Source organism: Pyrus communis, chromosome 3, assembly GCF_041283825.1.
Source record: "Pyrus communis isolate YQ-2024b chromosome 3, ASM4128382v1, whole genome shotgun sequence".
NCBI lineage: Eukaryota > Viridiplantae > Streptophyta > Magnoliopsida > Rosales > Rosaceae > Pyrus > Pyrus communis.
The window spans coordinates 3,058,883-3,075,451 of record NC_142567.1 but is presented as its reverse complement, the minus strand read 5'-3'; the positions used below and the strand labels follow the sequence as shown (position 1 = coordinate 3,075,451).

Below are 16,569 nucleotides of genomic sequence, written 5' to 3'. Positions count from 1 at the left end.
AACAAATTGTTTTGTGCACTCCAAATTTTTATATATATATATAAAAAAAAATTACACTTATAAGGAGTGCATCATGAGATTTAATAAAAAATAAAAAATAAAAAACAAACAAACAAACAATATTATTTACACCAAGGGGGAGGGGATGATCTTAGTCTCACAATGGGCTAGCATAATGTAGTTCAAACTTGCATTTATAAAAAAATTGAAAATAAGACCTCTTACTTACAAATGAAAATGAATATCACTAGACCGTAGTGTATAATGAAATTTTAAAGTGCTAATAAAAGTAATTTTTTGTAATATATAAGTGGCAAAAAGTTTTGAAGGCCTTATTTGGGGCCATGTAAGATTACACATTTCGCTCTCCTCTGAAGCCCCCACTACACTTAGTGCACCGTGACGCCAACTTTGTAGCTGATTCTTTGGAAAATGCATCTTGAAGCCAACTTTATAGCTGATTCTTTGTCTAATTTTGGAAGAACCATTTCGTTTGTTTATCTCAAATTTTCTCTAGAACAAGGCAGTGCAATACCGATGAATGCTGGTGTTGTATGGCTCAATACAGGCTACGTGTCTTTTTATATTGAAAGCTACGTGTGTTGAAGGACTTAATTTGACATCAAAAAATACCAAAAAAATCATCAAGGACATTGAGGTAGATATAACCCCGTATCCGGATTGGTCCATTAATTTTGTGCCACCTTGTTTTGAGATATATTGCAAATGACCTAAGTGAAAAAGTTTTGACCCATGCCTTTGAAATTCCACTATTCTAGCCGTTTTTATTTGAAAAGTTCTACATCCCCCTAACAAATGTCTAAATCGGTTGGAACGGTGCGGGTTGGTCCTTTACTCGTTGGCCAATCCGAGGTGTTCGGGTTCTAGTTTCTTTGAACCGTTGTCAGCTGATAGACAAGAAAGATCAATCCGTTCAACTTGTGAATATGCAGCGGGTTGGGCGGTTCAGGGGGTTGTACGATCTGTCGCGGTGGTTTCATGGTTTGTGGGTAACTACGTCGGACATGGACCACGGGAACACAAAGAGGGATATAGCATTCTAATGCGAGATTGTAGGTGATTTTAGAATGAAAGAGCCAAGTTGTAAATTTAGTGGAAGGTGGTGGGATCCCATGTTGGAGAGACCACAATGTATGACCCGAAAATCAAATTCTCAACACAAAACCCAACCTAGCTTATTATGGGTAGGTCGGCTGTTGGTTGGTTGAGCCGTGAGAATGCCCAACCATTTAGACTAATTTCATCCCTTGTGGTTTGAGTCCAAATTTCGACCTAAAAGTTTCCACAAACAAAAATTAACCACGATAATTGGGATAATTGGCGCGGGGGAGAGAGATGGATAAAGAAGGAGAAATGCTAAGGAGATTTTTAAAAGTGTGACTTTTTATGAATTCTCTATCATCTCATATTTTTAGTACAATGTTTTATAATGTTGACATGAGAATTGTGCCAAAAATATGAAGTGACATAGAGCCCATAAAGAGTCTCCTTAGCATTTCTCTAGAAGAAGACATTGTACTGCAAGCTAACTATACTAATTCTCGCCGCTTGGTACTAGGTCTAGTGATATTATTCTTCACTTGTAAATGAGAAATTTTAGGTTCGATTATCGCCAAATGTGAATTTGAACTACATTATTGCTAGCTCATTGAAGTTCACCCCTCCTTTTTAGCGTAGATAATATCATTTGTTAAAAAAAAAATAAAAAAAAAAAAAAAAAAAACTAATACTAATTTCCACATCCTGTTTATTTCACCATAAAGATGCTTGAAACACCAACATGTTTCGAAATTCCAAACTTGTTTTATACAAGAGATATTGGAGGAGCTTGGAGGAGCTGATTTTTTTTATTTTCTAAATACATTAAAAATTCGATCCAAATTTTTTTTTCAAAACTTTTAGAGTTTGAATTTTCAAAATGTTGAATTTGATTAAGGTGTGCCATCGTTAGGAAATTTTAATCAAAATTAACATTTCATGTTCAACTTGCACCCTTAAATTCAATTTAGTACAAAATCATATTTATATTCGCAAACAATTTTCTATGCATGCAAGCTTCTTTTCTTATCCATTCGAAATATTTTACTTTTTCTTGCTCTAGAATTTGTTCGTGCACTATCATAATCCAACCATAAAAGAAAACAACATAGCCTCTCTTTTTTTTTTTTTTTTTTTTCCAGTAGTACTAGGAAAATTAAATTTCTAAACTAAATAATATGAATATTGATGATTTAATTATTACTAAGTGTTGACTAACATGTTTTTTTATGGATGACATATAATTTGGTTTGTAAATTTGATTTAAAATTTGATATTCTTAACATTATTATTTTTTTTCCTTCTCTCCATCCAAAAAGAAAAAAAAAAATTCAAAAATAAACAAAAGGGGAACAAATTCCCTCCAAATGATTGGTAGCCCTCCTCCTCCTCCTCTCTATCTCTCTCTCTCTCTCTCTCTCTCTCTCTCCCGCCATAAATGCCTTTCTGACGACACTACCACTGTCTCCCAATTACTCTCTCTCCTCTCTCTCGCTGGCATTTCTTCCCAGATATTCCCTCCAGCTGCATTTCCCTTCTCTCACTTCTCCATAACACATTCCATCTCTCTCTCTCTCTCTCTTTCTCTCTCTCTCTCTCGCAATCGGACGACGAGGACCTCTCAGTGTTCATCGGAAGCTCCAGTCGATTTTCGAACGAATCGGTTAGCGCTCTCACTCTCTCTGAATGCAAATTATCTTTCTTTTTGCTTGATCCAGTGTTTGCAATTGCTTTTAATCTCGGGTTGTTCATCGAATCCGACTTCTGTCGTAGTTGTATTGATTCTTGTGAATTAAGTTTCAAGAAATCAGAATATTATATTAATTTCAATTTATTGCGAATCAATTTAGGAAAAATAATAGATTTTAGTAGCAATTCCATTTAATTTGCCAATAAATCTTGCAGACCTCCGAAATAGTCCATCAAATATTCGTGTGTGCGTGTGTGTGTGTATGTGTATTTGTTTGTATTTGTTTTCTTGATATGACTGTGAAATGCTAAGCATTCAAAAAGATAGGGGAAATGTGTAGGAAAATCAAAGAAAATATGAGAAAGGCCGAGAAAATTTTTGGGGAGAATTTTCTGTTACAAAAATGCAACAACTTGCAGGCTTAGTTAGATCAGTTACAATTCTGTTAGGGAAGTTAGTAAACAGCTGGTAGTGATCTGTCCACCTCAACCATGGCAGGAGTTTTTACTAACTTCATTTGCTTTAGCCTTTAGCTCTTCTAGTCACTCATATTCTCTTCCAGTACTGTTATCAAAAAACAATTTTTACGCCTTGTGTCGAAAAGTACCATTTAATGCAGAACCAGATTGGATTTTCTTTCGGCGTCATGCCTTCTAAGTTCATAACAAATAATCACTCTAGCACTAATCAAGTTCTTGATTAAGTGTTCTGTCGTTCGATGTTTTAATATGACGGTCTGCTAGAAAATATCTGCTAGAAAACGTCGATACTGTAAACTAATTTAAACACGACTAGTGATTCGAACTTGAATACAGAAGAGACACTTGTGTAGCTGACTAGTGATTCGAACACGACTAGTGATTCGAACTTAAAAGTTTGTCTGTTAGAGTTTCAACCTTTTTACAGCCCTTGATGAGATTCCACCGAGATTCCACCGAAATTCCACCATGATGTGAATCTTTTTTACCGTCTCCAAAACCAAAATAAGTTTGCTAGCTTGATTGGATGGTTAATTTGGTCCAAAGCTCAGGATATTTATCAAAATGGGACCCACCGAAATCTGGGTGCCAAAGTTTGGTTTGCATGTGTGATAAATTTAAATTTTGCGCTGCAAATTCTCTGACTAGGTGAGTTTTTTCACGAGCTTTGCACCGTAGAAAGTAAAAGGATCCCTCCCCTTATCTGATTTAAGCACAGCACAGGAAAACAATAATACCAACGCCGCTTGGATAAGGACTTGTATGGAACAGTACACCGTTACGATGGCGTCCATATGTCCATATTTTATGTGTAAATTTTTATCCACATGTTCTCATTCTATTGGCACAAGACGCCATGTAGTGGTATATCCGGGTGTCATATAACTTGCCTTCTTCCACTTGGCTTGCTGTAGCAGGGAAGAAAACAATGCACTGAGCGTTGCATGCACATCATATGACCTCCTTGAAACTTCATTGGCCTATTCCTTCCATTTAATCACATGTTTGTGGTTCTTTGTCACCCACTTTTCCTTTTTCTTTTGTTTTTCGATAAGAAAAAGCCAGAGAGGGAGGACCAGCAAATCTTTATCATCATTCAAAAGATACTCCGTGAAGAAGATACTTAAAAAAGTCCAGTGGCATATTTTTTTTTTCCAAGCCAAAAGGTTTTCTTTCTCCTTTTTTCAACAAGTCAATGAATGTTACGGTTTTTTCTCTCTCAGATTTCCAGTGCCTGCTGTTTATATGTTCTTATTTACCTAATTGTTATATGCCACTTTGATTGCTAGCTAAATCTGAATTTTTCACTTTGATTGCTAGATAAATCTAAATTTTTCTCTTTTGCAACCATTGTTGAAATGTACAAGTTTTTCTGGTTGCTTAAGGTCCAATGGTCGCTTCTCAGCTATAGAGAGCTTCTTATTTTACGATACAAGTTATTACAACAATAACCAAGCTTTAACCCATTTAGTGAGGTCGGCTGTATGAATTGTAGAATGCCACTGCGCTCGGTTTTGCACCAAGTTATCCGTTAGCTCCAAGTACTCTATATGTTTTCTTAAAATCTCTTTCAAAGTCTTCATAGATCTTCCTCTACTCATTTTGACCTGGATGGCGTCTTGATGTAGCTTTTGTTTTTAGACTTAGCGTTAATTCTGCTCCAGTTAAGGGTGTGCTTACTGTCCCTAATTAAAATGCTTAACAGATCATTGTACTTGAATACTAAAGTGTTTGGTGCTTTTTTTTGGTTTAGTAAATACAACTTGTGGTCCTAGGCATTGTCGCTGCTTTATATTTTCATCCTATTTAGTCAAAGTCTGACATGTTGTTGATTAAAATGATGTCCTTGTTAAGAATTTCCACATAAATGTGTGCTTACTTAGTGTTTTAAGTCTTCGCCCTCAATTCTGTCCTTCAACTTTATGCGCAGCCATGTACCTTTTGCCTTTATAATCTACGAATCAAATGAATAAATAACATGTTAGCATGTTCTGGCTTCTCTACTTTACTAATTTCTTAGTAGAAAATGATTTTCACACTGTTTATCTCCTACCGCACACTTTTGTTTATTTCTTATCTTTGAATGAAGTAAATCAAATGAACGGTTTTAAACTGAGCGTGTAAAAGTAGAAAGAGAGACGTGAAGGAATCATTTCCCGACTAAAAATTGCCTGTCCATGTGTAGGGAGAATAATTTGTTTGACCATTTATTCAAAGTTCAAGCCTAATCATGCATCGAGAGTTACCCACATGTCAAACAACCTAGTCAGATCGATGGAATGTTTTGTGGGTCATAATATGTAGTGATGGAAATTCCACCAATTAGCAGTTAACACTTGAGTCAAAATTCTTGTTTTCGTCAAACTTGTGGGTAATCTTTCAAAATCTTTCAAAATCTTTCAAAATCGTAGTCAATTTACAGATAGGATCAAAATCGCTGCAAAATAAAATTGGAGGAGGTCCTTATATTTTAGAAAGAATTTTGTATTCCTTTATTATGTCACATGTCCAGGCACAACCGCTCCAAACATTTTTTTTATTCGAAGTCAAAATGTTTGTCATTCAGTATGCTAGGACATGAGTCATGTTGGGAAAGTAACAGTTTAACGGTGTTGTTTGCACATATCATCGGCTAGAAATCAACCATGTAACCACGCACAATTGCCCTTACATTTTTTTAAGCCTAAGCGTGAGTCGTCCACTATTCTATGACGCATGTCATGTCCTTATAGCAACTTTTTAGTGATGTACATCAACTATGCGTCTACGAGTGATTGCTCCTAACATTTTCTGAAGCTCAACTATGTGGTCCAATATTTTTGAAAATTGGCCATTTCGCTACAAGGACATTTTAGTGATGTGCTTAATTTGGATGGATCATCGGCCAGAAATCAGCTACGCATCAACATGCGACAGCACTAACATTTTGTAAGGCCCAAATGTGCATCGTCCTGTATTCTAGGGTGTTGGTCATGTCGCTATCAAGTAGCAACAGTTTGATTGATGTGCTTTGTCACTCTTGTCAACTTTTGTTATTTCTAATAAAGTAGGTTAACAATCATTTGATGTATGATTACTTCCTTAGTTCCTTGAGACTTGGACGAGACGAACTAAACAAACTATCACAATTTTAAAATGTTAATGTTAGTGCAATGACGAAAATTAAACATGCATATGTACTTTAGTGCATGTTTAATTTTTATTGATCCTTCTTCTTCTTAATAACTAACAGTTTTATTTCTTTATTATTATTTGAGTTCGACTTTTGGTTGAACCTTGGATTAATGTGACTTGTGTTAGAGAAGAACCCATTATGTTATTTTGCCATTGGTAATGTGTAGGTCCCAAAAATTTTGAACTTCATGAGGACGAGAGAATTAATTAGTAAAATTTTTTTTAGTACAATTAATTAGTGAAATTTAGGAGAATTAAATTTATATAATTTAAAAATATGAGAATATATCGTATATTTATTTTATTCGAAGTACCATCTTTTGTTTGAGATTAAGTTGGATGGAACTTATTCTGTAAATTTTTAAAATGCGTGTTGTGTGGTTGTGCCAATTTAATTTGTTAAAAATAAAATAAAACCACAGAAAAAAATTCATGCGCAAAAGGTGGAAAGTGATGTAACAAAAAAGAAAAAGAAAAAGAAAAAGGAAATACAATGGAGTGAGTTCCAGTTGTTTTTGGTTGTTATCAAATTTTTGTTCTGGATGAGATAGATATCGAGTGAGAAGATAAGAGAGATGTTTCTTTCCAGTATATGTATGTATAGGTTCACTTAAATTTGTACACTAATTTTCCAAAGGTCTTCCAACAGAAAAAGGACAATTAACACATAAATGTTTTTACTAAAAATATGTAGAATTTACATAAGCGGCAGAATTTGTCTTCATATTTCAGTCATCAACAACAACAATGAAGTGTTACTCCACTAATTAGGGTCAGCTGTATTTATTTCTAAAACGCGGTTTTGCGTCATGCCTTCCGTTAACTCCAAATACTCAAAGTCTAAGTCAAAGCCTATCTATATCTTCCTCTACTCTTTTGCCTTGATCCTTTGTTTCGTAACCACATCTTCTAACCTAGAAGAATAAAAAAAAAACTGAGATTATCTTTGATTACGAGTTAACTATAACGTAAATCTTGATGATTTTATTCCATTAAACTTGGTAGATATTTGTATACTTCTATATTTACAAACTTACACATATAGCAGTGGATTATATATAGAAAAGCGCAAATATAACAAGTAGATTAGATATTGACAGAGAAAGATGGAAATTACACAACAGAAACAATTACTGCCCTTAATTAATTTAGTTGCTAACATAGCAGAGCATTTATGCCATTTGTATAAACCACTGAACTAAGCAAAGTATCTCTTTTTCTTTCCTTTCGGGTATAAATATTTCTGTTTACAACATAATCATTGATATCTCCTGCATGGCTGTAAGGATTCTGTACCTTAAAAGCTTACACGAGGATTTTGTTGCTCCTTTCGTTTTTTCTCTCACTACGTTTTCAGATTTTGGAGATTAGCACCTCTCTCTCTTTCTCTCTCTCTCTCTCTCTCTCTCTCTCTCTCTCTCTCTCTCTCTAAACCAGTGACTGTGTTATAGTTGACATCCATCTCCAAAGGCATATTTGATTAAAACTCAAAGTCACAGGTGGGTTTCTAGAGAGAATTCAAGAATTGGGTTTTTTTATTTGCTTGTCTTCTTGTTTTGTTTGTGCTGCTTTTGAACTCTTTGGACAGAATTAAATATGCCAACAGAAACAGTATATGATATTGCTTTCTCAGTTACAGCAAACTGAAGGTTTCAGTATGTTCGTATTTCGGTGTCTGTTGTTTCATTTGAATGATGTTCATAATTTTTGGCTGAGAAAACCAGAGAACTCCGTCACTAGCTGAGCCGTGGGCTTTGTTCTCTCTGTCATCCCTGTTACTGTTATTTTTTACTCCCTTTATGATTTTAACCTTTTTCCTGTTGATTTTATGAATGTGAGTTTTTAAATTGCTACTTTAAAAAACCAGGAGATAACGGTCGACCCCATTTTTCTTACTGCGGATCATGTTCTTGGGATGATTTTTATTAAATTTTTCTGTAGACCTGCTTGTCATTTTTGTTTCTGTGACAAGATTATCATGAACTGCTGTAGAGATGTTCTTATGTTATTCTGACCAAGTGTGTTATGCATTTTGCTCTTGGCATCCAAAATTGACAAGATTTTTGTTCTTGGTGATGTTTGATGACTTAGTTTGCTTTAAACGAAATGTAGGACACAGTTGTTCAAGGATCGCTTGTGTTAGTAAAGTTAGAAGGCAGGGTTCATTACTAGAGAGAGCATATGCCTGGGAACAAGTACAACGGTAATTCAGCCCACATCCCACCAACTCGAGTTGAACGGCTCTTGAGAGAAAGGGAGCTAAGGAAAAATAGCAAGGCCTTGAACTTGAATGAAACATTTGAACCTGAGTTGCAGTTAAGAGAAGATGAAAACTCAAATGCTGCCCATGTTGAACGATTCTTGGAAGGGGCTGCAGCTGCAAGGGCGCTTAATGAGGGATACGAAAACCAAGACGGGAGGCCTAGCAGACAACGACTGTTGGTTGTGGCGAACAGGTTACCTGTCTCTGCAATTAGAAGAGGTGAAGATTCATGGTCTCTGGAGATGAGTGCAGGGGGTCTGGTCAGTGCACTTTTGGGTATGTGGTGTTTTAACTCTTCTTTAAATACTGATAATCCTTTTTCGAAGTGTCTGTTCCTGTGTGTATCATTTTAATACAGGGGACAAGATTTTTAGTTATGTTGATATCCTTTTCATTTTAAGATTATGAACCTAATTTGTACTGGATGATTATTTCCAAAGGTGTAAAGGAGTTTGAGGCAAGGTGGATTGGTTGGGCCGGGGTAAATGTGCCGGATGAAATTGGACAGAAGGCGCTTACTAGAGCTCTTGCTGACAAGGTTCAAAATTTTGTCATTCATAGACATGGATTCAGCTCATTTTCACTGATTGATGATGTATACAACTTTCGGTGTAAATGTTCATGAAATTTTAAAATGGTTGTTTTGTTCCTTGCAGAGATGTATTCCAGTTTTCCTTGACGAGGAGATTGTTCATCAATATTACAATGGCTATTGCAACAATATTTTGTGGCCCCTTTTCCATTACCTTGGACTTCCACAAGAAGATCGACTTGCCACCACCCGGAGTTTCCAGTCACAGTTTGCTGCATATAAGAAGGCAAATCAAATGTTTGCTGATGTAGTTAATGAGCACTATGAAGAGGGTGACGTAGTTTGGTGCCATGATTACCATCTTATGTTTCTTCCAAAATGCTTGAAGGATTACGATAGTAAAATGAAAGTTGGTTGGTTTCTCCACACCCCTTTTCCTTCTTCTGAAATCCATAGGACATTGCCATCACGATCAGAACTACTACGTGCAGTTCTTGCAGCTGATTTAGTTGGGTAATTATTCCTTCTGCACCAGTAATTACTTTTCTTTGCAATTTACTTTGCTGGATAATTGAGAAATGCTGTTACTAGACTTGGCATATCTTTCGAATCTATCGAGCTTGGTTGTCCTTGCATCTACCATTGAGAAAGTATTTCATGTTTTCACTGACATATGCACGCAATATCAGGCCAAAACATATCCTTAAAATATCTATACCAATTGCTAGAAGCCCCCTCTGTTCTTGACATTTAGGTCATCCGTAAAAAATATCAGCAAAAACTAATGACATCTTGTTCTATTCCTCAAATTCTTAACACTATCTGGTTTTCATCCTTGATGCATAATATTTATGTCTAGCCGTGATATTTTTTTTCTTTTATGCTCAGGCTATCTTCAACTGCATTAGTTTGTTGGCATGAGGCATGATATGGCTTATTGTTTTTCACATGGTTCAGAAATTTCAGAAATAGAAAACCCCATTTATGTAGAAATAACGTGTTTTGATGTCTTTTTGTTGATCTTATGCATTGAACATTGCCTCCGTTCCTCTTTTGAATTATGCTACAATCATCCAGAATAACCATAAAATAATAGAATATCTACTGGGTCTGTACCATTAAAGCGTGATTCAATTTCAATTAGCAAAATGAGGAGGCAATAATATGGTATCCAATTACTAGGACGGGAATAGTGTTGACTGCTTTAGTTAACTATAAATTCATTGAAGTTCTATTTGCTACTTTGAGATGTTGTGTGAAGTGATTTCTTGCACAAAAATGTAATACGCATAGCGACTATAAAGTTTTGTGACTTTTGTCTTGTTTTTCAGTTTTCACACTTACGACTATGCACGGCACTTTGTTAGTGCTTGCACTCGCATTCTTGGACTAGAGGGTACACCTGAAGGAGTTGAGGATCAAGGGAGGCTTACTCGAGTGGCTGCGGTCTGTATCTGTTTAATTGTTACCTGTTTTTTTTTTTTTTTTTTTTGGGTACTTTATCTTTGAAGGTTTCTAGTATCTTTTTATACAAAGTTTAGTGTTTAAAATTTTGACTGATATACACGCATTGGAATCTAATTCTAGCTGTACTTGCTACGTTATGTGTGCTTTAATTTCAGTTTCCTATTGGAATAGATTCAGACCGCTTCATACGTGGACTTGAGGTTCCTGACGTTCAAAAACACATTAAGGAATTGAAAGAACGGTTCGCTGGGAGAAAGGTACATATTCTTTTGTTGTTTCAGTGAGAGTAGCAACGATCAGTCGTGCAACGCAAACAGACCTTTATTTCTGTTAACCTTCTTTATTTTTTGGCCTCATTACTCCAAGGGACTTCATAAGTTAGTTCATTATCGAAAAAGATTTTGGGAATAGAAGCCTTAGAAGCTTTTTGTTGTTTTTTTGTTTAGAGTCTTCAGTGAGGAAAAACAAATAACATTTCCAAATTTATGCCTCTTTTTTCTCTAGTTACGATGACTGTTTTTTAACATTGCAGGTAATGCTAGGTGTTGATCGCCTTGATATGATTAAAGGAATTCCTCAAAAGTTACTAGCGTTTGAAAAGTTTCTTGAGGAAAACCCAACTTGGCGTGAGAAAGTGGTTTTGCTGCAAATTGCAGTGCCAACAAGAACAGATGTTCCAGAGTGTATGCCCCCTCCTTAAGATGCTTTGTCAATTGGTTTTTGTACTCTTATTTGCGAGTATAATAGGGTAGGATCTATATACTCGTTTCATTTCTTTGTTTTATCTTTATTATGATGTATAAACTACATATCTTGCATTTCTGCAGATCAAAAACTTACAAGCCAGGTTCATGAAATTGTTGGGAGAATTAATGGCAGATTTGGAACTTTGATCGCTGTCCCAATACATCACCTGGTATGTCCTTGTTTCCTAAGTAACTATTCCATGATATATTACTGAAAGGGCATATTTGGCACTCAGTGGAATTTAATATGAAGAATGTTGATGTCATGTTATTGGTCTGTCTTTGTTAACTTTCTGTATGATGATAGCATATTCGCAGGCATAATTTGAATTTGAAATGCTAGATTTATGAAACAAGGTTCATTAGTTAGTTAAAAACTTATAGTTCATCTGTCGTGGAATTATCTCTCTCCTGCGTAGCACTATTTGATACAGTGTAATAGTTTAATCACCATTATGATTCAGTAGTTTTTTCATCTATTTCCAGTTTCAAGACCTACTACATTTGATTTGAATGTAATACTTCCTAAACAATTTTTTTATTGTCTGCAGGATCGTTCTCTCGACTTTCATGCATTGTGTGCACTATATGCTGTAACTGGTACTATTCTACATACTCTGGCTCTGGTTCCCTGTTTCTTTTGACCCATAATTTTTTTCGAGCAAATAATTTTTTGACATAACTTTTGAGCTAGTATCTAAGAAAAAAAAAATGTATATATATATATATATTTTTTTTTCAGCTAGTGATATCTCCTTCTGTCTCTTTTTTTTTCGTTTCCAATTTGTCCAGATGTTGCACTTGTTACATCCCTGAGGGACGGAATGAATCTTGTCAGTTATGAGTTTGTGGCATGCCAGGATGCAAAGAGAGGGGTCCTTATTCTGAGTGAGGTAATAACTAGAAACTTGCATGCTTTCTTATGCTTTATCTACATTCAACGTCTCATTTCTACCAATTTGATGAACATATCTTCTGTCTTTATAGCTGTCATGTTACATGGATTGGATCCGATGCACGAAAAGTTTATCTGATTTCAAAAAGCATACATAATCATATTTAAAACAATCTAATATTTGGTCTTAGAACTGTATACTCGAGTGGAAGCTAGTGTCATAAATTTGCTGGAATGGAAACTGGAGTGTAATCTTTTTACCTCGTGCCTTTTCTTGCTTTGACACTTCTTGTTCCTTCTGTAGTTTGCTGGTGCCGCACAGTCTTTAGGTGCTGGAGCAATTCTAGTGAACCCATGGAACATCACAGAAGTTGCCAATTCAATTGCTCAGGCATTGAATATGGACTCTGAAGAAAGAGAGAAGCGACATAAGCATAATTTTTCGCACGTGACAGCCCACACTGCACAGGAATGGGCCGAAACTTTTGTAAGGTACGCATGCTTGAGTGTCATGCGTTTAATTCTTGAAGCACAAAACTATTTCTTTGCTATGTCTGACGATGGTAAACCAAAATAATTTAACATGGTTCCTACTGATTGGGAGTGGCATACATTGAGAGTGTTAAATTTTTTTTTTTCCCTTTACACCCTATCAGTTTCGACCCCACTTAGTGGGAAAAGGTGGTGTTGTTGTTGTACATCCTATCAGTTTAAGCATTTGAGGACAATGAAAAAACCGATAAAAATTTGGATATGTTTTTTTTACTGGAAGTTGGATACATTTCTGCATATGCAATTTCTGATACCTTGACCCTTTCGAAATGTAGTAGATGGATTGTATACTGAGACTTGACATGCATATTACTATTTTTCAGTGAATTGAACGATACTGTTGTAGCGGCGCAATTACGGACCAGACAGGTACCACCGCCACTTGCAAACAAGGACGCAATTCAAAGTTATTTGCAAGCAAATAATCGATTGATCATACTGGTATGTCATAGGAATGTCCCAGTTAAGAAGTAATGTCCATGTACCTCTATTGAATCTTTCTTTACATATCATATATCTGCATGGTATTCAAAATTTGATGGATTTTTTCATGGTATTCTTGGTCAATTATTGGAAGCTTGATGCACATAATAATTAGGTTTTGCAGAATAGTCTTATTGGTAACCAAATCTCTATGTACACACCAAATCTCACTCCCCAAATAATAGGTTTCGGTCATTTAGTGGAAGTGTTTGACATTTATAGTAGATAATAGTACATCAAGACTCGCACCAATTTCGATACCATGAAACATGAAGTTTCAGCTATCTCATTGAGGGTTATACTTCTATTTTTGATTCTTCGATGACCATAAAGAGCTGAATTCTCTTCTTAAGCCGCACAACTTTTCCAGATTGTGTAGGCATTGTAGTTAAAATGAGGTTTTATGGTTTTACATCTAGTTGGCATTTTCTTTCATCCTTCTGATCTTTTTGGTGATTGGAACTCAGGGATTCAATGCGACATTAACTGAATCAGTGGACACACCTGAGAGGCGAGGTGATCAAATAAAAGAAATGGAACTTAAACTGCATCCTGAATTGAAAGAAACCTTGTCAGCACTCTGCAATGATCCAACAACAACTATTGTGGTCCTCAGTGGGAGTGAGAGAAAAGTCTTAGATAATGTAATTCATCCATTTCCACTTCTAAGTTCTTTACTACCCTTACCTTATCCCTTTTCTAATTAGGGTGTTTTTACAGAACTTTGGGGAGCTTGACATGTGGTTGGCAGCTGAAAACGGGATGTTTTTACGCCTTACAAAGGGAGACTGGATGACAACAATGCCTGAACATGTGAATATGGAATGGGTCAACAGTGTGGAGGTGCTCTTGAGCCTTGAATTCAGTTATATTCCTTTTACTTGCATTGTCTTTCCTTCATACTTACAATGCTGATGTTATTGTTTCAGCATGTTTTTGAGTATTTCAAAGAGAGAACACCGCGATCACATTATGAACGTCGTCAAACTTCCCTTGTGTGGAATTATAAATATGCAGGTACTAGCTTTTTTTCCAACCATCTAACCAGAAAAAGAAATTGGGTTCATTGAACCCGATTTCACTTGGAGATGGTTTTTTGAATGTGTAACTTTTGGTTACTCTCATACCTACTTTTTGTTTCTGTTTCTTTTTCACCTTATCATAATTGTAGATGTTGATTTTGGAAGACTTCAAGCCAGAGATATGCTGCAGCATCTCTGGACTGGCCCAATTTCTAATGCCTCTGTTGATGTTGTTCAAGGTAGCCGGTCTGTTGAGGTTCGAGCAGTTGGTGTGACAAAGGTGAATCTATGAACTCTTTTCTGCCTGTTGCACATATTTTTCATACAACAGATGATTTGTTTGTTTTTCGTTTTTGAAGATTTTCTGTTCCGATTCAGGGTGCAGCAATTGATCGTATATTGGGAGAGATAGTTCATAGTAAATCCATGACATCCCCCATTGATTATGTGCTGTGTATTGGACATTTTCTTGGGAAGGTAACTTGTTCTGCAAGTCATGCGTTTTCTCGTCTCTCAACCCAGTTATTTGAGTCGCGTTCAACACTCGAAACCCTCTTTTTTTCATCGATTTATGATATTCTTGTGGCATTCAAGCGTCTGTTTCATTTTCATTACAGGATGAAGATGTGTACACCTTTTTCGAGCCAGATCTTCCGCCTGATCCAAGTGGCCTTCCAAGAACCAAGATACCTGATGGACTAAAGCCTAACGAGAGGCGATCTTCTTTGAAGGCTCCGGCCATCAAAAGCGGCTCAAAATCGTCTCAGAGCAAAGCGCAACGGGTGCCTTTACCAAACCATGAGAAGAAAAATGCAAATCACAATACCACGAACCCACGATGGCCATCTCCAGAAAAGGTTTCGTGGAACGTACTTGATCTAAAGAAGGAGAACTACTACTCTTGCTCTGTCGGGCGGACTCGCACAAATGCTCGGTATGTACTTCAGTCCTCGGATGATGTTGTCTCGTTTCTGAAGGAATTGGCGGGTGCCTCTTCTGCAAGCGCTTCATCTTCCGGTTCAGAGATATAATGCTCTCGAATTTCTCGAAAGTGTAGCTTCACTTGGTAGCTGTTTGCACTGTAGATATTTATAATGCTTCAGCTGAAGTATTAGATTATTGTTAGTTTACGTACTTAAACCATCCAAACCACGTTGACGATTAAAGACATAGGGCTATATCCCTGTTCGACAAGAGTCTATATCCTAGTAAGCAAGCAACGCTTGCGACTTGTTGCTCTCGAGTGGGCTAAATTTAACCCTCCGGCAAACTTTTTGTGGAGCCCACATGGGGCTATATCTTAGAAAAGAGATCCTCTCCGGATCTCTCTTCAAAGCTTAGGATCATATCTTTCTTCAAAGCTCAGGATCAAGTGATTCAGGTTTTTGAAATTTGATCTAACGGTAAAAAATTATTATAGCTTTTAAATTTTTTTACTAACTTCTCTGTTTTTAGCCGTTGGATCAAATTTCCAATGTTCAGATCACTTGATGGCTTTAAAGGGAGAGATCCGAAGAGGATCTCTTCCCATATCTTAGTAAGAAAGGTTCCTATTTCTTATATTGTCTCTACATCCAATAAACAATTAGAGCCATGATTAAGAAATTTTTTAGTGTGCCAGAAATACGTTTGGTACACTAAGTGTCATAATACAAGTGGTTAAATTTTTTTTTTTCAAATATCCAATTACTTGTATAATGGCATCTATTATACTGAGCCGTGTTTTGGGCACGCTAAAAAAATCCCTCCAAGACAACACACTAAAGATATATTTTGGAGGGCTAAAACATAGCACACCACTCTTTAACCGTGCACGGCTGCATACGGCTTTATGTGCTCTTTACTTTGAAATCAAAGGAGAATCAACGTACAAATTAACGAGTGTATAAACTGAAGGCAGAAATCACTCCCTTAACAAAAATTGTTAAAGAGCTCGAGTGTACAACTTGCCCTGAAAAACGGCATGTAAGGGAAGTAGGTCCAACTCTGCGGAGTCTATGCATAGTCGTGAAATTTGGCTCCAATACTAATTGTTAAGAACCCACGAGTGAAACTTGCCCTTTAAAACCGACTTGTATGAGGAGAGTGCCCAAGCTCTTAAAGTACTCAATATATAATTTTTTTCTGGTGTGACAATTGTAAGCTAACGCTCTATTTGGATGAATAGATTTAAGTTTACTAAGGAATTTTTAAATGACAGAATTTTA

At 36.2% G+C, this 16,569-nt stretch overlaps 1 protein-coding gene across 5 annotated transcripts; it reads left to right on the top strand.

The window, feature by feature from the left end:
• The first annotated feature begins 2,432 nt into the window (after positions 1-2,432).
• On the top strand, positions 2,433-15,556 carry LOC137714962 (alpha,alpha-trehalose-phosphate synthase [UDP-forming] 1). 5 transcript variants are annotated; one of them, XM_068454145.2, is made up of 18 exons: positions 2,433-2,722; positions 8,515-8,941; positions 9,106-9,203; positions 9,322-9,710; positions 10,529-10,643; positions 10,820-10,921; positions 11,197-11,347; positions 11,492-11,580; positions 11,962-12,010; positions 12,203-12,303; positions 12,610-12,797; positions 13,181-13,298; positions 13,808-13,984; positions 14,061-14,183; positions 14,270-14,357; positions 14,512-14,642; positions 14,741-14,839; positions 14,980-15,556. In XM_068454145.2, the coding sequence occupies exons 2-18, from the start codon at positions 8,584-8,586 to the stop codon at positions 15,391-15,393; spliced, it is 2,790 nt and encodes a 929-aa protein (XP_068310246.2). In that variant the 5' UTR covers positions 2,433-2,722; positions 8,515-8,583; the 3' UTR covers positions 15,394-15,556. The 5 variants fall into 5 exon arrangements, with proteins under 5 accessions (XP_068310246.2, XP_068310248.2, XP_068310247.2 ...); XM_068454147.2 differs by having other exon boundaries at positions 2,523-2,722; positions 14,602-14,642; XM_068454146.2 differs by lacking the exon at positions 2,433-2,722 and adding an exon at positions 7,573-7,901.
• Positions 15,557-16,569: the final 1,013 nt, after the last annotated feature.

Excerpts from the sequence above, each read along its gene's own strand:
- LOC137714962 (XM_068454145.2), top strand. The coding sequence starts at position 8,584 with ATGCCTGGGAACAAGTACAACGGTAATTCAGCCCACATCCCACCAACT. Across the intron at positions 12,011-12,202 it reads TGCACTATATGCTGTAACTG|ATGTTGCACTTGTTACATCC; the intron begins GTACTATTCTAC and ends CAATTTGTCCAG. Across the intron at positions 13,985-14,060 it reads AGAGAAAAGTCTTAGATAAT|AACTTTGGGGAGCTTGACAT; the intron begins GTAATTCATCCA and ends GTGTTTTTACAG.